Source organism: Chrysemys picta, chromosome 9, assembly GCF_011386835.1.
Source record: "Chrysemys picta bellii isolate R12L10 chromosome 9, ASM1138683v2, whole genome shotgun sequence".
Taxonomy (NCBI): Eukaryota; Metazoa; Chordata; order Testudines; family Emydidae; genus Chrysemys; species Chrysemys picta.
The window spans coordinates 82293676-82315946 of record NC_088799.1 but is presented as its reverse complement, the minus strand read 5'-3'; the positions used below and the strand labels follow the sequence as shown (position 1 = coordinate 82315946).

The following is a 22271-nucleotide window of genomic DNA, read 5'->3' as shown; positions in this document are numbered from 1 at the left end:
GTGACCACATGTCTCTCCAGCTCCTAGGTGGAGGTGCGGCCAGGGGGCTCTGCGTGCCTGCAGGGGCTGCCTCCGCAGCTCCCATTGGCCAATGGGACCCACGGAGCTGACACTCGGGGTGGGGACAGCACGCAGAGCCCCCTTGGCCACGCCTCCGCCTAGGAGCCAGAGGGACATGCCGGCTACTTCCTGGGAGCCGGGCATGGAACCTGCCTACGCCGCCAACTGGACTTTTAACGGCCCGGTCAGCAGTGCTGACCAGAACCGCCAGGGTCCCTTTTCAACCAGGTGTTCCAGTCAAAAACCCGACACCTGACAACCATCAGTTAACTCTTGAGTGCACATATTAAAATACGAATTGTCAAAGTTATTCATAGGTGCAAAATTAGAGGCCACTGTTGATCTTTAGAGGCTTTTACTTTACCAGAAAATACAGAAATTATATAATAAGAACTATGGTGCAGATAGTTTGCTCATATACCTAAAAGAGCAAGAAATCAATAAGGGGTGTCATTTCAGAAAAATTCTGGACAGACGGACGAGGTGGCAAAGTTGTGTCATCATATAGAAAATTATATGTGATTATATTATAATCTACAAAGTCTCGGGGGGGGAAGGGGGATTGCAAAAAATGGAAGACATAATGGAGCATACAAACCTATTAGAAGTCTCGAGGGACCGCTGCCCCCCTTTCCTCATAGCAAATGAGGCCCCTGAAATCAATATTTCATAATATAGGTTTGTATAGTCTCTTAACGAGAAAAAAGATGAGAGGAAAAGAAAGGGCCCAGTGCTGTCATGTCAGAAGCCATCCAATAATCTTCCTGCAATCTGCAATAGTGGTAACAGGGGAATACTGTTTTCCCTATGAAAGAACCCCTCTCCCTTAAATACATAAACAACTTTTGACTCCTTGGGGTCACAGTTTGACTTACTACTAGAAATGCACATTATTCATATGGCACAATTTTGTAAAAAAGAAAAAATACAAAACCAACAAAGCACGCTATTGATATGGCACAGCTTTGTAAAGAATATGAAAACAGCCATGTAAATACTAATACATGATTGGTATAAACTAGATATGCTACATGCACATATTATAAAAATGTGTTTTTCCTTATTTTAAAAAAAAGTTAGCTTGTTGAACACGAAGGTGCCAGAGACTAGATTTAAAAAAAAAAAAGTGCAGATCACTGACTTAGAAAATGGTGCATCTCCAAGCACTCTTCAGTTCAGTCAGAGCTCTGCTCTAGAAATCCCCAAGGAGGAAGTAACTCTGGAATGTAACAGTGAAGTGAGAGTAGTCAGGACAGAGTCTATCCCTTCAGCTATTCACAGGACAGGATGTCGCAAGGACTTTACAAATCTACTTTTCTGAGCAAACTACTTCGTTGCAGACCCATTTGCCCAATGTCCATTGTCATTACTTTTTGAAGTTATGTATATATGCTATTAACAGGATAATGCTCCCTCTCATGAATTCAGATTAAGGGCCCTTATGCTGCCTTCTAACTATACACATTTTCCATTAACCCCAACAGGAGTCGCACTATTGAGGGAAGGTAGCATATGGCCTTTCAACATTTAAAAGTAGAATACAGCGTTTATTTTTAATAAACAGGAGTCAAGACATAAAAGACTGTCAGTCAATGTCACCACTGCCCTCTACTGAATGGAATGTCAGATTTGATCAAGAATGTGTCTGATCAGATTACCTTCTAGTGGCTATATCCCATAGAGGCTCTTAGTCCTAATACTAAATCTAACAGAAAAATGCCCATTTATATTGAGTGGTAGAGGCCTGTATTTTCAGGAGCAGAAGGTTCTGAGTGCTCTCGCTGCTGATAGATGTTTATATGGTTATGAAATTATTACAACGCTACAAGATGAACTAAACTTGCAATAAGTGGCTCACTTCAATAAAATCCCGTTGGGACAACTGGGCCTATAATGTTTTGCCTGTTGGGAATTAATCATGAAAAGTAGGTCAAGTTATTCTTTATGCAGAATGGTATAAACAGGTGCAAGAAAACCAGACAGAAAAACGGAATTAGTCCAAACTCAAAGGTGTACTGATAAAACTCTAGGATGGTGTTGAGAAGTGAACAAGAAAGAAAATGTGGGTCTGGAAATTAATTAACTAAAACTGGTATGTTAGAAACGTGGTCTAACTGGTAGACAAATTAGAGCGGGGAAGAGCTATTTCACCCATCATTCCCTTTGTGGTCCTTAAAGGAAGAGACTTTGTGGGGAAAATACAGAAGAACAGACAGACGACTGAAGCAAGTTTCACCATCCTGGCTGCCACTCCCACCATTTCCTGGGACCCCAAGCCTTTGCCTTCCTAATCCTTAGGGTAATTCATGTGCTTTGGCCAGCAAAAGCTTTTTATGTGGGCTTGTACGGTCCCCAGTAGCAAGTAAAGTCTCCTCACCAGAGGCCAGGGTGTGGCTTATTCTGTGTTTAACTAACAAACAAAAATCCTTAATACAGTGGTCCCCAAACTTTTTCTGTCACGCCTCCCCTTGGAATGGGGAATCTATTCTCCCCCCCCCACCCCCACCCTTGAGGAGCTGTGGTCAGGAGCCGGGTCAGGGCCCAGGGCTGAGAGTGGAGCTGTGTTCAGGATCGGGAGCCGGGGGCCCAAACTGGGGCTGGAGCGGAACTGGGGGCAGAGAGGGGCTGGATGTCCCTCCCTCTCCGCTCTCCATGGGGGCTGGCCTGGGGCCCCCCCAAACCTGAACATTCCTCCATGCCCTCCTGTGGGGGGATGTCCCACAGTTTGGGGTCCTCTGCCTTAATACAACCACTCCAGCACAAGTATGGATGAAGGATTGGGGCAATGGAGAGGGGAGGATAAAAACCTAGGGAAGGGGCTCCCTCCTTCTGTAATCCCAAGTGTTATTGAAAAGAATATTTAGTACTTTAGAAATATTCTTAATATTCAAGGCTCTTTAATTTGCACAATCCCCCTGTGAGACAAGTCAGTATTATCAGGCCTACTGAAGAGTGTCAATCACAAAGCAGTTAGTTATGTTCTCAAGGCACCAGGACTAAGTGGTATAGTTGGGATTAGAAACCAGGAGGTTCTAGGTCCCTGTTCTTGCCCTTCCTCAGAGAAGCTACTCTTACTTTGGCTGAAATAAGGAAAGGCGCTCACCCTATATCGGGGGAATCTGATAGATACTCCAGCCAGAGCTCTGTTGGCACATGTGTAGAGCAAGAAGTGGAAATCAGCTCTGGAGTAGAGCTGGTTGGAAAATGGCTTTTTTCTGTGGAAAATTTTTATTTTTTTTTGTTGAAAAACAAGAAGTTTTTATAGGAAAGTGCACTCATCTGGTGAAAACTTCCTTTTGTCAAAAACTCAGTTTTCACCATAAAATTTTCAACCAGTACTACTGAGGAGTGCACAAGTGAAATTCCTTATGACTTCAATGGGCGTTGTACCTGCCTACTCTAAAGCTGATTTTGACCCACAGTTGTAAGGGGGAAAGGAGGTTTAGAATGGCTAATATTGCAGTTAATGATCACTAAAATCCAGGGTATTTTATGATTTCCCCTGAAGAACTAGAATTAGCTATTTGGCTGCAGAGCCCAGGAATCCACAAATGCTGTTGAGGCCTTAGTTAGTTCTTAATTGAATTGAAGTCTGTTTTATGATTGCTGAAAATGGCCTAATTAAGATGCTAAACATCATTTAATATTAATATGGATACAATGGCTTAATCCCCTTCTCAAATTTTAATCCAGTTCTGTAGGAACAATACAATCAAACCCCATAAAACTGAACTATATGTTTATCTCCCGTGTGCCCATATCCCTATTTTTCCTGGTCATTTCAGATATACCACCAAATCCTTGGATACGCTGAGTTTTACTCTATATCTAGCCCATGTAATCTTGCTGGTTAGGTCAAGGCATGGGTCTTTAGCATAGCAAATGGATATTCAGCAACTTCTGTGCCTCAAGTGGGTTTCTGTTAGGAGAAAATTAGAGTAATCTTTTAGCAACAACTCTCTCTCTCTCAAAAAAAAAAAACAACAACTTGCTGTAGTAACACTTGATCATTAAGAATATTCTGGTTTTATAGACAGTGCCTGCTTTTTAGCAAAAGATACTGTGTGGCAAACAGTGTAGAGATAGAAAAAACACAGGGACATTTTGGCAAGTACAGTAGTGGTACCTTAGGTCTAATGTATTTAACTAGGAAACATGTATCCTCAAATATATCTTCACAGGAGGGATCATCTGTCGTTCTCTGCAATCAGATCTACAATGCGCTCATCGGCATTCAGACTACTTGCATTAGAAGTTCCATTTGGCTTAGGAGTCAAAAAGATGGAATGACTAAAATGTTGAAGTGTAGCACCATCAGCACTTCTCCTAAAACCAGAATGTGAGGACTGGATGGAAATTAAGACGGAACAGAAACATTGTGCTTACGTCACATTAGCTAGAAAACAATGGGTAAGTCATACTTAAGTCTGCACTTCAATAAACTGGCCACGTTTACAGTTCTACTGGAAAGGGATTAGGATGGGTCACATGTTTTCTCCATGGATTTTCTGTGTTTCACTCATCCTGTTTCCTCTTGGGTTTTTTGGGATTCCGAGACCGGCTCTTTGCTTTGCAGAGTGGACATATCGGTGCATTCCGATGAATTTGCTGGTGACATGATAAACAGGCCTGCAATGCAATGTTACATCTTATTAATTTATTTGTATTGAAATAGTATCTAGGAGTCCCAGTCATGGACCAGGACCCTGTTAGCAACCTATTTCTCTGTGAGGTAATAAACCCATGAAGTTCTGTTGAGACACATTGCTTATTGAGCATGTTACCTGCTCTAATAAGTTAACTTACTGTACAGGAAAAATAAGTAAGGCCCTGCATACTCAGTGGCGAACTGGAACTAAATTCTGCGGCAAGGTTCCTAGATCCTACAGCAACTTCAGGTCAGTTGAAAACTAAAGGATTTATTGAATTAAATTTTCAAATGAATAAAACTGCCAGTGCAACCCCACTTCATCATTTATTTTGATATTAAATTCAAATTTATTTTGAGCTTTCCCTCACATTTTCAAGATTTTTGTACTGACAATGTCTGACTGTATCAGAAAAATTGTTTAGGAGGCCAGCTGTGATTTCATCGATTTTAAGTCAGAAGGCACCTCTATCTAGATCATCTGGTTTGACCCCCTGTATACAACAGGCCATAGACTTCTACTCACTTATCCCTGTATTGAGCCCAATAACTTGTGCTTGACTAAACCATATCTTTCAGGATATGTCTGCAGTGGAGTTGGAGATGTAACTTCTAGCTTGGGGAGACGTGCCCATGCTAGCTCTGATTGAACTAGTGCCCTAAAAAGAAGCAATGTAGCCATGGCTACATGGGCGGTGGAGCAGGCTGGCCACCCAAAATACATACGTAGGATACTTGGAGTTGCTAGCCCATCCCGGCACACATGTAGCTGCAGCTTCAAGTCTAGTTTTAAGCATACTAGTACAGTCAAAACTAGCACAGGTACGCCTCTCCAAGCTGGAAGTTACACCTCCACATCCAGTAGGCATACCCTCGGAAAGGCATCTAGTCTTAATCTGAAGACATCAAGAGATGGAGACTCCACTACTTTCCTTAGCCCTGTCTACGTGTACAGTGCTCGCAGCTGTACCAATGTATCTGCGCTGCTGCAGCACGCCTAGTGAAGACACTATGCTGACGCGAGAGAGCTCTGCCGTCGGCATAATAAAACAACCTCCGCAAACGGCAGAATCTATGCTGGCAGGAGACGCTCTCCCGCCGATGTAGTGCTGTGCACATAATGCCGGTGTAATTTATGCTGCTCAGGAGAGTGGTTTATTCCCCCTACCAGGAGAGTGACATAAATTATGCCGACATAAGTTGTAGTGTAGATATAGACTTAGTAGTTTCTTCTAATGGTTAATCATCTTCTCTGTTAAAAATGTGTGACATATGTCTAATCTGAAATTGGCTTTAGCTTCCAGCCACTAGTTCTTGTCATGCCTTTCTCTGCTGGGCTGAAGAACCCATTAGTACCTGATATTTTCTCCTTGTGACAATAATGTTTCTCAAGCTCAGGAAGCACAGAGAGTAGAAACTGGCAGTACCTGTCCTATGACTGAAGAGTCCCTACAGGGGGAGTCATACAAGATACAGAGCCTGATTCTGACCTCTCACTGACTGGTGCAGCTCTTTTAACTTCAGGGGAATTGCCCTTGGTTTACTCTAAAGCAGGCAAAATAAGAATTGGGCACATCATTATTTTTAGTGCTAATTCCTTTATGAACATATGTTCCAATCACCCAAGAGACAAGCCTGTGTATTTGACCCCCAAGAGATAACGCCTCACCTTCATTGGAGGTGGCTGTTGTCTGAAAGTTGCTGTCTGTCTGGTGTCCTGTTTCCTAGCCACTTGTAGCTGTTGGGCAGCAGCTGCAGCTGCAGCCAGAGATTCTGGAATGGGAGGTTCCTGGGGTTCTGTCTGCCATTCAGCTTTCTGCTTTTCAAAGTAACTATACAAAAACAAACCAAAATTATAATCAACTGCTGGCCTGTCGTTTATTTATTTAACAAGCATTGATTTGTAATGACTCTTCTGTGCTAAGTATCAGAGGGGAAGCCGTGTTAGGCCTTGGCTACACTTACCCGCTAGTTCGGCGGCTGGCAATCAAACTTCTGGGTTCGACTTATCGCGTCTAGTCTGGACGCGATAAGTCGAACCCGGAAGTGCTCGCCGTCGACTGCGGTACTCCAGCTCGGCGAGAGGAGTACCGCGGAGTCGACGGGGGAGCCTGCCTGCCGAGTGCGGACCAAGGTAAGTTCGAACTAAGGTACTTTGAACTTCAGCTACGTTATTCACGTAGCTGAAGTTCCGTACCTTAGTTCGAATTAGGGGGTTAGTGTAGACCTGGCCTTAGTCTGGATCTGTAACAGCAGCAAAGAGTCCTGTGGCACCTTATAGACTAACAGACGTATTGGAGCATGAGCTGTCATGGGTGAATACCCACTTTGTCGGATGCATGAACACACTTCTGTGCTAAAACATCACGGGCCAAATTCAACTCTGGTTTTCTTCTTCTAGAATCAAATGACTTGCACCAAGGACTCATTTGGACCAAATTTTTTAAAATGGGATAATGACAATAGTTAAAATACTACATGTGGCCAAAACCACAAGCCCACCGCCAATCATTCATTAAGGATCATCCTAATATACATGGAGAAGACTTGTCAAGTAATGAATTCCATCCACTCTCAATATCTAGGTTTTTGTGAATTTTTTAATGTTACTGAGCCAGAGTCAATCATGTAACTGGTTAGTGGAATAATTATAGCAAAGCTGATATACTATGTTTCAGGTTCTTGTTTTCAAAGTTTTATCTGCATCAAGAAGCACTAAGACATGTTTTTTATTCTTTGTTTTTAATATAAACTGAGATTTTGGAGCACAATTCTGCAGCAAGGGATGAACTGCATAATTATTAATTTAATATGTTCCAGGGGTAAGAGTTGATTTTATATATTTAAGACCACAGGAGGATCAGATTATTCATAGTGGATCAGGAAGAAATCACCCAATAAGATCACATGAGCCAAAGCAGAGAATTTGTCCCCTTCCCTTCAAGCATGAAGGGTTGGTCTCTGCTGGATACAAGGCTAGATGGGCCATTCTCGATAGAAACGTTAACGTCCTCCCTGGTTTTCAAAAAGAAGAGCATATCCTTTACATTTCTTCCATAGATCCAAACATCTGGATTCAGCCACAGTTTACCAGATTAGATTCTGTGATTTTTTTTTTAATAGCTGTAGCACAAATTTGAACTCTGACCAAGACTCACTAAAGCCACCCATGTAGTAGAAGACATAGTGTGGGTGATAGTTTTGGGTTCCTCTCCTCCCTTGCATTATACCCATACCTGCTACTCAAATGGAAGAAATGGATCCTTTGGAAAAAGTACCATGTAATGTAAAATTAGAGATAAGAGTAGAACCAAAACCTTAGATTCAAACACCCTTTAATTTACAGGTCAGAGCTGAGGTTTGCAGCTTTGGCTGATCTAAATGTAACTTTGATCTTTGCCCCATATTCAGACAGAACCCTTATGGAGGCTTGTAAAAGGCTGGCTAATTTCTGTCGCACATACATGCTTCCTCCACTTTCAATTAATTTTGTTTTTCATGATTGCCTCTGAGTTCCTACCTTCCAGCTGGGCCCAGAAACAAAAATGACAAAATGCCAACAGAATCATAACTGGTTACAAGGCCAAATAATGTTTGATCTAGATTCTAGAGACTTACTCAAGAGAGAGTTTCTCTTCCTCCTCACACAGATCTGGCAGCCTCTGCAAGCCCAGAGTCATCCGTAGGGCATCTACGTGCTCCTTCAGGGGTTTGTACTCTTCATGCAGGCGCCGAGTGGACTCCAAGAGCTTGTTGAGGTCATTCTCAGACTGCTTGATGGTGTTCTCCATCTGAAACAGGAGATAACATTTGTTTAACAGATTGCTCCATTCACAGCTCTCTGATTCATCAGCCAGAGGTGGCAGAGTGCAAAGATGATGTTGCCCTTTAGAAAGTGGAGCTTTTTACATTCAGATGGGTGCAGAATAGGCAGACAATGAAATGGCCAAATAAGGAATTAACATTCTGTGGGGTGGAATATGGGCAGGGAAAAAGCAGCTGGAAGCAATTAGGCCGGGCAATGTTTTTGTGTTAAACAAGTGAGAGGTAGTGTCAAGAAAGGATTCAGCTTGCACCTCCTTCTTCCTCTGCACAGCAGCCCAGGAAGGCAAGTGTGATAACCGCTTAGCTGGATCACCAAATGCGGGCACTTTGGAAAGATTCTCAAGAAAGGTTATAAAAATAACCCTTAAAAAAAAATCTCCACTGGGGCAGGGCCAACTCATTTGCATTATTTCAAGCCTTTCCAAATACCCCCTGGGTTCAAAAGTTTAACTCTGATGTTGTTGAGTTCATGTTCCACTTGGGAAAGAGAGGGAGAGAAGCAGCAGAGAGAAAGATAATCTGAGGGAAACACCAAGTGCAAGTGGGACAGCGTGAAAGAGAAGCAGGGAGTGGAGGGGGTGAGAAAATTCTAATGACAAATGAAGGTGGTGTATGTGCCATATATTCAAGGCACCCACTTCTGCCTACCCACAGTTTGGGAGATTTCCCATCCCTAATACAGAGCCCAGGCTTCCCTTTAGCTCAACATTTTAAAAATATTTACTCACCCTTAAGAAAAGTGTGAGTTTAAAATTGCAGGTGAATGGAGTTGCTAATTCAGAATGGTTTTGCAAACCCAGCAGTTCACAAATCCTCAGCACTCTCCAGTGTACCCCTCTAATAATTAGTCTCCCTATTTTGTATTAATATCCTTCACTCTCCTGCTTGTTTTACTATTTGTATTGCAGCTGTGCTTAGTTGTCTCAGGGAGAAATCGAGGCTCCCTGATTCTAGGCACTATGCAAACATAACAAACCATCCCACTATCCCTGCTTCCCAAAAAGAAAACAACCCAAATCCCAGACAGCTGCCAAAGCCTCCCAGGTTCTAGGTGTTAAATTAGGCAGCACTAAGAGGGTTATTTGCTAGGAAGAGTCAGAATAACGTTACTATGGCTGCTGGTACCATCGCAGCAGCAATGGGTTTGGTTGTTCGTTCCCTTTGACCTAAATCCCTCCCAGGTCTATTATTGAAAATCATTTTGCCTGATACAGACAAGCACTAACAGTGACTAACTTTAACTCATTTGATACAATCTATATAATCCTTTCATGCTGTCAGGAAAGCTCAAGTGGCATATCTCTAATCTGTCAACTGTATATCCTTAGGACAATCCATATGGAACTATATATAAAGTATATCCTGCCCACAATCCCTCTGCTACATACCACATTTATGTCAGCATGGATCAGCCGCAGCTCCTCCACATGGGCCATCTTTTCCTGCAGCAGAAGGTCCATCTCCTGCTTGTATTCCTTCAGGTGCCTCTCCTCCGATTCCAGGGCTTCAAACTCTGCCTTCAGGCGTGCCTTGATCTTTTCCATCTGCAAAGTCTTATTCCTACAACCCACCAAAAATTACAAATATAAAGGGACAACTGCCGTAATGTCAATGTAAATTCTGTTTGCTCAGAGACATCACACAAGCAAATGTGTTCACATCGATAGCAAGGGGTTGGCAAAAGTTGATAAGGTCAGAACTAAAGTATATCTTTGAAAGACTGGGGTGGACTGTGCAGAATCCTGGAATCAGGGAACTCCTGGGTTATAATCCCAACTCTGTCACTGGTCTTGTCTCCACTAAAACTTTTTTATTGTACTGGACAATAGAGTTAGATTACATGAAATTTACCATGATTTAGCAGTTACTGTAGACCAGGACAATTGTGTTCAGCATTGTATCAGTCATGATTAAACCTTAATCACGAGAGAGGAAATTCTAGAGAAATGTTCATTCCTGCTAGGCTTTAAAGGAGCTTTTGAGAAATGGAGTATGGGATGCAAATGCCAACAATCTCGACAGTAGACTGAGACACTAAAATGCCGACTTTTGCTTTATACAAAGGATGCTCCAAGATATCAAAAGTTCTGATGGCATTTCAAAGCATCTAAAATTCCACCTGCAGTCCACAGGGTAGTCTCAGTTTTCTGCTGACCTCCAGCCCCTTTAATGCTATTTGTAACTGCAGCTCCCTTTGTTCTACATTCCAGTTTTTGTTTCTTCTTTTTAAAATGATGCAACCCCATATTTCTACACATAAAAGCTATGGAGTCTGGAGCAATGTCTTTCCCTCCAAAGCTAGGAGAGAGGGACTGGCTGTTTAAGCAACATAGCAGAGCTATGCTTACTATTAGTTGAATTGGCACTGCTTCATGACCATCTCCATTTTAAAACAGTTGCCCAGACAGTCAGGAACCTGTTCTAGTTCCCAATCCAGTTTAGCCAGGCCATGATTCAATTGTATTCCAATCTTCACTTTCCAAAGACATGATCTTAGAGATGCAGCCCCTGCTTTCATCAGAACTGTGCCCACCAACTCTGCTATTGTGAAGGTTTTGGAGTTGCTTCTGTTACCCCTCCTCTTACATCCCTTGTGTCCAATTCCAAGAACAAATACAATACCTGCCTAATCCTCCAGTACTTCTGATCCCTCCCCTGTGCATTTTTAAAGTAGTCTATAGCTTCAAACAGATCGAAAATGAAAACCAGAGGAACTGTGATAATTCTGTTGAGAAATCAAAATCTGACCAAAGACCTTCAAATGGACCAGGATCAAGTCCTTGGGTAAAAAATTCTGGCTCCTATCATGAGTTTTATGGATGGGACTGAGATAACTGCAGGAGATCCAAAACACTGCACCATGGGTTATTTTTCTAGGGTGTAACATACCCATAGCAGAAATGTCCAACACTGATAATATCAATAAAAGGAGATTTCTTAAAAAAATCCTGAATGAAATTTTACATGCTTCTTTGGAACAAAATACAACGAAGTCCTTCATCACATGAGACATTTTAAAAACAGCCTTAAAAATAAAAAATCTCCCTCTAGACGTTGGATTAATGTTGCTTCTGATCAGCACCATTACACTGGGGAGTAGAAAAGCTGGAAGCAGAGGTGTGCACAGTACAAAGTCAGACATGGAATTGGATCGACTCAGAGGTCACCCAGAGATATTTACAAAGATATTCACTTAGATGAATATTTTACAGTTACAGTAGGGTTGCCACCTTTCTAATTGCTGGTAACCAGACCCCTAAAGACCCGCGCCCTACCCTGCCTATTCCACCAAGACCCCACTCTGCCCCCTCCCCCATCACTCGCTCCTCTCTCCCCCCACCCCCATTGCTTGCTGAATTGTTTCCACGTACCCCACCAGACACACACACACACACCCCTGCCACAGAACTGGGTTCCCTCTGCTCCAGAGCTGGAATGGGAGCTGCTGCAGCATGACTAGAAGCCTGCCTGCAGGCAGGAGGCAGCCCCAGCTGAACAGGGGCTGGTGTGGGTTAATGACCTAGCGCCTCCCCTCATTCCACAGAAACCAGACTTTTGATGTCCATCAGCACATCTGACCAGACACTGCCAGGTCCCCTTTTTGACCCAGACTTTCCAGTCAAAAACCAGGCTCCTGGCAACCCTAAATGGCACCCAGACACAGAAGCCAAAAACTGGACTGCCTGGGTAAAATCCAGATGAGTGGCAACCCTAAGGTATAGGCATGTATATTTCATATGGTAGATGCCATGTATTATTAAAGAGAATATTACATGCTTTATATAGATACAAACATTTTTTTAAAAGGAAGCCAACTGTCCCAGTTTTGAAGAATCAGAATCAGCCCATGAAAGTAAAAACGGCTGGAAAAAAACAGTCAGCTATAAAAGCATTATATTGATAAAAGTCATCCCCTCATCAAGCCAGAGATCATTTTGTCAAAACAAACGGCCACCTGAATGCATTGATTTCTGCAGCCAGAGGCAGTGCTTATTTCAACAAGAAAGTAGTTGCTGACTGGACTTCAGTTCCAGTGGCCCAAATCAAAAGTATATTAGCCTCTGTGACGAATTAATGGTCACTTAAGGGTTTTTAAAACAACCATAGTAAACTCTGGGGAGTTATTTAGTAATAATAATAAAGCTGTCATATTTTTTACTTTCAGGATTAATAGTGCCATTTTCTCTATATGAAGCAAACATTCATAACTGATAATCTGATGAAAATTAAGAAGAAAAACGTATCATACAACTCTCTAGAACTCACAAATTTACAAGAGTTTGGAGAGAGGTCTTTCATCTACTGAGGAGACAGGATGTGCATGATGTCTTAACAGTTTTAGAAAATGATGCATATTTATTTTATATTAAGATTTATTACTTTTGAGTGCGAGGATTAAGAGAATTAGAGCAACTGGTATTAAAATTTGTTATTCTTACAGTGTTAGGGCCCAATCTTACAGAGATTTACACAAGTGCTTAACTTTACGCACTGTGAGTAATGTGAATTTTTCAGTGCACTGTTATTAATTATGTGCTTTCCAGGAGCATCCATAATATGCGAGGCATTCTCACTCAGACAGAAGACAGTCAATGCCCAGAAGAGTTTACAATCTAAGGCCCCAGTCCTGCATCCAGATCTGTTAGCACTGAACTCTGACTCCATGTGCCGTGCCATTGACCTCAATGGGACTTTGCAAAGGAAGAGGGGGTTGCACCAGTACATTTGGAAGCAAGAGTAGGGTGGGACAGAGGGATTCAATCAAAATATATGCACTTTTAAATAGACATTATGTAATTTTAAAAAGTAAATATATTAATTATACTGTCCCTTATACTTGGTCAAGTTCTTGTAGCCACCACAAAAGTAGAGCTGTCGATTAATCGCAGTTAACTCACGCGATTAACTCAAAAAAATTAATTGTGATTAAAAAAGTTAATCGTAATTAATCGCACTGCTAAACAATAGAATACCAATTGAAATTAAATATTTTTGGAAGTTTTTCTACATTTTCAAATATATTGATTTCTATTACAACACAAAATACAAAGTGCACAGTGCTCACTTTATATTATTTTGATTACAAATATTTGCACTGTAAAAAATGATAAACAAAAGAAATAGTATTTTCCAATTCACCTCATACAAGTACTGTAGTGCAATCTCTTTATCGTGAAAGTGTAACTTACAAATTTAGATTTTTTTTGGTTACATAACTGCACTCAAAAACAAAACAATGTAAAACTTTAGAGCCTACAAGTCCAGTCAGTCCTACTTCTTGTTCAGACAATCACTAAAACAAACAAGTTTGTTTACATTTGCAGGAGATATTGCAGCCTGCTTCTTATTTACAATGTCACCTGAAAGTGAGAACAGGTGTTCACATGGCACTTTTGTTGCTGGCGTTGCAAGGTATTTCTTTGCTGTTACTAGTCAGTTTCATTTTCTAGTTCCAGTGTGCTGCCAGAATGCAACAACATTGGAGTTTCAGGGGACTGTTCCAACCCAAACAATAAACGTTTAATATTAAAAAACAAAGTACACCTGAATTATGAAGACATTTCCACTAATATTAGGGCATTTAAAATATTTATTTTTGGGAAAAAAAACCCTAAATTTGGAACCTAGCCTACATAGTTGATACTGCTCTCATTTCTATTCTTTTCCATTCTAAGTTCCTATACTGCCCTCTTCACCATACTGTCTGAGGGCTTGTCTACACTACAAAAATCAAGTCGACTTTATCTAATTGGACCTCGAGCCCCCAAATTAATTAAGTCGATAGTGCGTGGCCACACCGTGCTCATTGTCTCGATGGAATGCATCCTCGCTAGCAGTGCCTGCATCGATGCACAAAGCAGTGCATCGTGGGTAGCTATCCCCAAGTGCAACTTGCCGCAGTGTGTGTTGGGAAGTCTGTGCAATGCCTCAAGGGACCAAAACATTGTCACAGGGGAGAATGGGAACATTGCATTGGCATCCCATGATGCACTGTGCTCAATGGCAAACAACCCAGTGGTTTTTGCACCTTAAAACCGCCGTACATGCGCCATATCCCAGCCTGCTCAGTTGTGCCCTCTTGCTGTGAGCATCTCAAATACCTTGCGCCTTCTCCTGCAGTATTTCCAGAGCCGAAGTAGGGTCTGCCGCCCGGAACATAGCGATGTCTTGCAAGCAGCCCTGCTGCAAGCCATTGAAAAAAAACAATTCACAGTTGCTGCTGGCAGTCACAGAGCAGGTGCACTCTGTTGAGCGCCATTTCTGGTCCCGTGGAACAAGCGCTGATTGGTGGGACCGCATCATTTTGCGGGTATGGGATGATGAGCAGTAGCTGCAGAACTTTTGAATGCAGAAGGCCACCTTCCAGGAACTTTGTGCAAAGCTTTCCCCTGCCCTGCAGTTCAACAACACAAAAAGGAGAGCTGCTCTGACAGTGGAGAAGTGAGTGGCGATCGCTATTTGGAAGCTTGCAACACCAGACATTTATCGGTCAGTGGGGAATCAATTTGGAGTAGGTAAATCAACCGTGGGAGCGGCTGTGCTCCAAGTATGCATGGCCATTAACCGACTTCTGCTACGAAGGGTAGTGAGTCTGGGAAATGTGCACGACATAGTGAATGGTTTTGCTGTGATAGGGTTTCCTAATTGCGGTGGGGCGACAGATGGCACACATATCCCCATCTCGGCACCAGACCACCTTGCCAAAGAGTACATAAACCGAAAGGGATACTTTTCAATGGTGTTGCAAGCGCTGGTGGATCACAGGGGGTGTTTCACCGACATCAAGGTAGAATGATCGGGAAAGGTTCATGATGCGCGCATCTTTAGGAACTCGGGTCTGTTCAAAAAGTTGCAATCTGGGACTTTCTTTCCAGACCACAAAATGAACACTGACAACGCTGAGATGCCTATAGTTATCCTGGGGGACCCAGCCTATCCCTTGTTCCCATGGCTCATGAAACCATACACCGGCCATCTGGACACCAGTAAGAAACGGTTCAACTATAACTTCAGCAAGTGCAGAAAGGTGGTTGAATGTGCCTTTGGTCATTTGAAAGGGCGCTGGAGAAGTTTCCTAACAAGGTTAGACCTTAGTGAAGAGAACATCCCCATGATTATAGCTGCCTGCTGTGTGGTCCATAATATCTGGGAAAAAAAGGGGGACATTTTTCTGCAAGGGTGGGCAGTTGAGACAGATCTCATGGCAGCCATTTTTGAGCTGCCAGACACCAGGGCAATAAGAAGAGTACAGCAAGGGGCGCTGTGTATATGCGAGGCTTTGAAAAGACGTTTCAATAATGAGTCACAGTAATGTGAACTGCTTGTCTCCAATGTGCTTTCCCAAACCTTCACCTGCCTTGTATCACTGTCCCTGTAAAGCCAACCCCCCACCCAAGCCCACTGCTTCTACTCAATAAAGAACATTTATTTCTCAAATCCATTTACTTTATTTAACAAACATAAGTAAAGAGGGAGAACAGAAAAAAAGGTAACCTTGGGGAAAAGGGGTTGTAAAGTTGGAACGGGAGAAACATTTTCAGCTGTGTAACGTAACACCTCATTCCAGACCATCAAAGGTCTGTGAATGAGTGCCTTCTTTTCCTTGTACCCTCCCCCGGAGTTAAGTGAAAGGGATAATGGACTTTTTGCCCACGCATCAGGGAACGCTTAAGAGAGGGTGATTCTATGCCAGGCGATGCTGGCTGGCTGTTCACCAGGGTCTGCAGAGGGACTCTACCCTCCTGCTTCTGTTCCTGCAGTTCAACCAGATGCATCAACATGTCTGCTTGGTCCCTCATAATCCGAAGCATCTCATCCTACGCCACACGCTCTTGCTCATTAGAAGCTTTCCTGCTCTCCATGTCCATGTCTAACTTTTCAGACAGTGAAATTCTCCACGCTCTCAGCTCTGTGTCAGCTGTCCCAGAGGCGTTCATTATCTCAGTGACCATGTCCTCCCGCGTTCTCTTTCTCCTCCTTCTAATCACCAAAAGTCAGGTGTTGATGAAACGCCGAAGGACACACTTCCAGCTGTCAGTAATTGGAAAAAATAAAGGAGCCATTGTACATGAATAAAATGTGTCCACAGCAAGGCTGCTTTCATAAAACAAAACAAAACAAAACAAAAAAACCCACCTTTATTACACTAGGTGCAAGCCATAACATAATCAGAATCTGTAACCGTTCACTGTGCCGTTTTGCTGCTCCACCCATGGTGAGTAGGCCCCACCCCAGATCATGGGTGACCACACTTTTAATGAAGTTTATGGCAGGCTCATGTCAGCAGCAGAGGTAGCTAGTTGAACAATGGGCCTTCCCCATAGCACCACTGGAAGTTGTTTACGAATGGGGTGGGGGGGGAACGTTTTCACTCCCAAATTGCGGAATCTCTCATGTGGGGCCCCAATCCCCTATCAGCCACATTAACCCACTTGCCAACCCATGCCGGGCACAGTAAAGGCACATTAGCGGCCGTGTGGTTTGGCGATCTGGAATGTGTGTATGTGTGCAGGGGGTCTACATGCCCCTTTTTTTCTTGTAAGAGCACTTTTAATGAGAACTTCCCCCGTTTCCCCTAGGCAATCCTATAAGATATCAGTCTCCTGAGGGTAAGAGGCGGAAAGGAAGGAAATGCTGCAAGCATCTGGGTATATACCCAGTCCTTATGCTGCTATGCTGTGTACCGCAATGATGCCAGCAGAATTAATTCAGGAGTTGCAGGGGAAAGTGTCCTACAATGGTGAAAGAAATAAGACTGCCCTGCCCAGAAACCTTCTGCAAAGGATTGCAGAGTAATTCCATGAAAGTTTCCTAGAGATATCCATGGAGGATTCCTGGGCTATCCCAGTCCACATAAACAGTCTTTTCCAGGGGGTCACCGTCTGCGTAGCTGGAGCGGCCTCTTGTAAGTAGAGAATTACAGCACCTTGCTTTTTCTTCACAGTAAACATGCAATACCACCGAATGCGTGTGCCCGCTAAAGTTTAACTGGATTTTCATTGTAATTGTATACTCACCAGAGGTGCCTTCCCCAGCATCACGGTCGGCTACCATCATGTCCTGCGACCCACAGGGCTCCGGGGTTAAAAATATTTCCTGGCTCTTGGGGAGAATGGATCCACCACTCGCCAGTCTCCCATTCTCCTCCTCCTCCTCCTCTTCCTCATCCACCATATCGTCCTCCTTGTTGTCCCTAGACTCACACATCTGTTAGGTGTCCACATTGCCTGTGGGGGTGCTGGTAGGGTCACCTCCGAGAATCTCATGCAGCTCGTTGTAGAACCGGCATGTGTGGGGTTCAGCACCAGAATGACTGTTCGGCTCCCTTGCCTTCTAGTACGCTTGGCGAAGTTTTTATTTTTACAAGGCACTGCTGTGTGTCCCTCGTGTAGGCCTTCTCCCCCATTCCAGGAGCGATCTTTGCATAAATATCAGCGTTTCTTCTGCTGGATCGGAGCTCTGCCTCCACAGACTCTTCTCCCCACACAGCGATGAGATCCACCACTTCCTGTGCAGACCACGCTGGAGCGCGTTTGGGGTGTACTCAAACTGTGCTCAAGCTGGCATGCTCCCAATGCTGATCAAACAGGAAATGGGAAATCAAAAATTCCCAGGGCTTTAGCAGGGGAGGGGCTGTTTCCTGTGTACCTGGCTGCGGTGCAGCAGAATTGAGAATGATCTCCAGAGCGGTCACAGATGAGCATTGTGGGACACCATCTGGAGGCCAATTAAGTCGAACACAACGCTGCATCTGCACTACCTCGCAGTCTACCCATGAAAATCGAATTAAGCGCTACGCCTCTTACAGAAGCAGATTACAGAAGTTGACATTAGAGGCAATTTAGGTCAGCGTAAAGGACCCGTCAGTGTAGACACATACTTTAACAGGTCGACTTCAGGCAGCTTTCTTCGACCTAACTTTTTAGTGTAGACCAGGCCTGAGTGTCCTCAGGAAGTGACTACCATCTATCATGGGCGGTTCATTCTCTCTCTCACTCATTCTCTCCCCAGGGGGAATGCTGGAGCCCAATCTTGCATAGATTTACATATGTGCTTAGTTTGACCACTGAGAGTAGTTGCACTGAAAGCAATGGGACTACTCAATGCATAAAGTCAAACACATGTATAAGTCTTTGCGGGATTGGGGCCTTACATGCATACTTAAATTTACTGACTGGAGTAATCCCATTGATTTCCAATTAAGCATGTATAGAAGTGTTTTCAGGATCAAGCCCTAACATCCCCTGAAACCCCAATAAAGTCCCTTTAATAAATATAAAACTTGGGCGTAATATAGGAAAGGGTCTCACCCTTCATCTCCAAAAGAGACATCAAGTGAGAGAAAACAATAGGGCAAATTTTGCTTTTTTCAGCTAGTGATTTTATTTATAAAGGCCCTTTTAACTCTGCATGTGGAACAGGGCAGACAGAGCACAAATTAAAATAAACAACAATTAGAGCAGTGATTCCCAAACTTGTTCCACCGTTTGTGCAGGGAAAGCCCCTGGCGGGCTGGGCTGGTTTGTTTACCTGCCAGTACATCCCTCGGGCCGCGCCGCGTCCAGCAGCTCCCATTGGCCTGCAGCAGCGAACCGCGGCCACTGAGAGCAGCAGTCGGCCGAACCTGCGGACGCGGCAGGTAAACAAACCAGCCCGGCCTGCCAGGGGCTTTCCCTGCACAAGCGGCGGAACAAGTTTGGGAACCACTGAATTAGAGTATGGTGGAACCTTTTAAGCACATAAAATTTGTTTATGTACTTTAAAATAAATCAGGCATAAAAGTACCAATATCCAGAGCTTATGATTTCTTATCTGGCCTATTTTGGGCCAAAACCAACACGCCTTATACACCTGATCTGTCCCAGTTAAATGCGACTGTCTATTTAGGTCAATATGGTAATCAGGATTTAGCCCTTTGATGTAGAAGGATTCTTAGATTTCACAGATCTTCATTTCGCTTTCATGGTACTATAATTTACAATAAGGCCAATAACTACAACAGCGAAGTGTGTCAAATTAAATAATTACAGTTAAATTCACTTTTGAATCAAAAAACTGAATGTACTTGATGTTCCCAAATACAAAGTATTGTAACAACCAAGCAGAAAATCAGATATTTAAATCCAATTTTACAACAATCAGGTCTCAACAGAACTTCTAGCTGGCTGATGATCTGTTTTAAAAGATGACAATTATGGCAGTTGAGCACAGAAGTTTCAGAGCCTCAGTATTAATCTGGAACATGTTCACTGTCCTGTCTCTCATTATATGTATTTTGGTACACTATATATAAAAATAATTTGGGGCCTGGTCTTGCCACCATTATTCATGTGAGCAGTCTTTGCATGAAGAAGGACTTGGCCCTTGCATGGTAGAATAATTTGCTTTGACATAGTCAGACAGTATTCCAACTAGGAGATTTTGTTAAAGGTGTAATGATTATAAAAACTATAGTAATTTAATTGTTGTTTATTCTGTGGTTTGATTTCAGTTTCTTTTCTCAGTCGATTGACCATGCTACAGTGACATTTTTTATTTTTTGTTTTATTGATTTCCCCCTCCCCACCCGCACTCCACAGATAACCTCTTACATTTTCCTGATACAAAAATATAAAAACACAACTCACCATGCTGATGAGTATGGTATAAATACCTACATATATAGCCCAGTCACAGCTATTTGTTCTTCCGCCCAGCTACTTTCAAAATGATTGCACTTTCCTTATTACATGCTTTTGCTATTAAATGCACAAATTCATGCTAAATGCACGCAACTCGGACAGTAACCATAACATCACGTTCATAAACGAAAAGGCGCAAACTGAGCGTTTAAAGCCAGCCAAAACAATCCACCCTGGTGCCATGCATTGTTGCTTATGATTGACTTTTCCTGCAACATGTCCTGTGATTCACTCTATGAAGGCCACTATATAAAAATTAATGGTATATTGGATTGCACTGAAGAGTGGAGAGACCTAGCTTCCTGCCTTGCTGGTAAACCTCTTTAAGGGAAAGCAATAGCAGCCTTAGTGCCATTGTGTTCCTGCTTCATCATCATCATCATTCTACCCTATGCCCCCAATAACTCCTTCAGAGGAGAGGACCACAATAAACAACAGGAAGGGAACAAGGAAAAGAACATTCATCAGTCTGACTTCACACAACACCCCTAACCCTAACTCCTTCTCCAAATGGGGGTGTGAGAGAGAGAGAAGTAAACTGGCTAAACAGATCTCCCAAGATGCAGTTTTCTTTCCTTTCAATCCCTCCCCACAAGAACCCCCCAAATTCCTCTGCAAGCCACTGTTGCAATGCATATTACCCAAAGCATTAGCTATGCATACACTTTTGCAGGGTATTATAAGTGATTCCAGCCAAATGAATAAATGTTATTTAAAAAAAAATCACTTCCCAACCCCACCTCGCTGATTTCAAAGCAGCTTCTGTACTCTGGATGCATATTTGGCTCACGTACATACATTATATTCTGTAATTTTCTCCCCCACCTCCCTTCAAAAATTTCCTAGATGCAGCCAACCAGAAGAATGTTAGGAATGAATGGGTAAAAAAAAAATCCTAACAGTTTACCGGAATAAATAATAATTAAAAAACCACAACTGCTTTAAAACAGATCTCCAGTTGTCCATTCATAGCTGCCACCTCCCTCCCCTTTTTATTACTTAAGGCTAATTCCCTGGAAATACATGACAATCACCGCCCTGTAATGCATGTTTCACGGCACCCCTCTCAGCAGATGCTTCTTTTCCTACTTTAAAACATTATCTCCAGCTTTCATCCCAGGGTTTTTCGTTGGGTGTTTTATTTTATTTTATTTTGTAACATAACAGTAGCTTCTTCAAATCGGTATAAATAACTCATTCACTCCTTCAAGGAGAGGGAAAATAGCTTAGTGTTACTGATGCTGCACAAAAGAAAACATACCTGATCTCTTTGATGCTTTCCAGTTTGCACATGATTTCTTGCTCATCAGCCATGCTTTTCACTCCAATTTAAACCTCCCGTGATGTACAAAATGCCAGCCCCAAAAAACAAAACAAAACAAAAATCAACCCATACAATAGACACAATGTAGCCACCCACTCCAGGCATATGGACTCTGAGCCTGTGCGGTATAATCTAATGGGAACTATGGGAGTTAGAGTCCAGTTTCTTATTGCAGCCCAGGCATGTGCAAGAGGAAAGACTACAACGCCCACAAGGCAGAGCAGAGCGTTCTTACTCCTCTTCCTGCAGCCACACTTTAAATCAATTTGTCACAGCTAATTATGTCAAAGGTTGCTAGTAGTGTAAGGGAGCCAAGTTCCTCCCCCCTGAGGGTTGTGGGTTGTTGCTCTTTTAACTGAAACGATACAATGACGTATAAATGACTACTGAGAGTCAGTTGGAAAGATTCATGATTTTGAGGAAAAGGGAAATTAAATCACACAGAAAAAATGCTCCAACAGTTTTGAGAGACATGCAGTTTCATGTTTGACATTTAATTGATGCTCAGTTGTCCAAAGATATGCACAGGCACTGGGGCTTCTTTGGGATTTTGTTTTCGCTCTGAGTCAATACAACTGACAATATAAGTGATACAAAACAAGAAATAAAGCACAAATGTAACCTTTGTTATTAAAAATTAAGATTTAGAGTGATCCTCAGGCACCTTTCATCTGAGGATCTCAAAGAGATATACATACATTGATGAATTAGTCTCACAGTCCCTAAGGCTACA

The 22271-nt window shown here is 42.8% G+C and overlaps 1 protein-coding gene across 2 annotated transcripts; it reads right to left on the bottom strand.

Annotated features, from left to right (window-relative positions):
- Nucleotides 1-3285: 3285 nt before the first annotated feature.
- Nucleotides 3286-22099, bottom strand: ZC4H2 (zinc finger C4H2-type containing). Of its 2 annotated transcripts, XM_005279512.5 has the most exons (5): nucleotides 21476-22099; nucleotides 9922-10093; nucleotides 8327-8499; nucleotides 6378-6540; nucleotides 3286-4689 (listed from the first exon to the last, which is right to left on the bottom strand). In XM_005279512.5, exons 1-5 carry the CDS (start codon nucleotides 21526-21528, stop codon nucleotides 4576-4578), a joined length of 675 nt encoding a protein of 224 aa, XP_005279569.1. In that variant the 5' UTR covers nucleotides 21529-22099; the 3' UTR covers nucleotides 3286-4575. The 2 variants fall into 2 exon arrangements, with proteins under 2 accessions (XP_005279569.1, XP_005279570.2); XM_005279513.5 differs by lacking the exon at nucleotides 6378-6540 and having other exon boundaries at nucleotides 4453-4689; nucleotides 21476-21675.
- Between the last annotated feature and the right edge of the window lie 172 nt (nucleotides 22100-22271).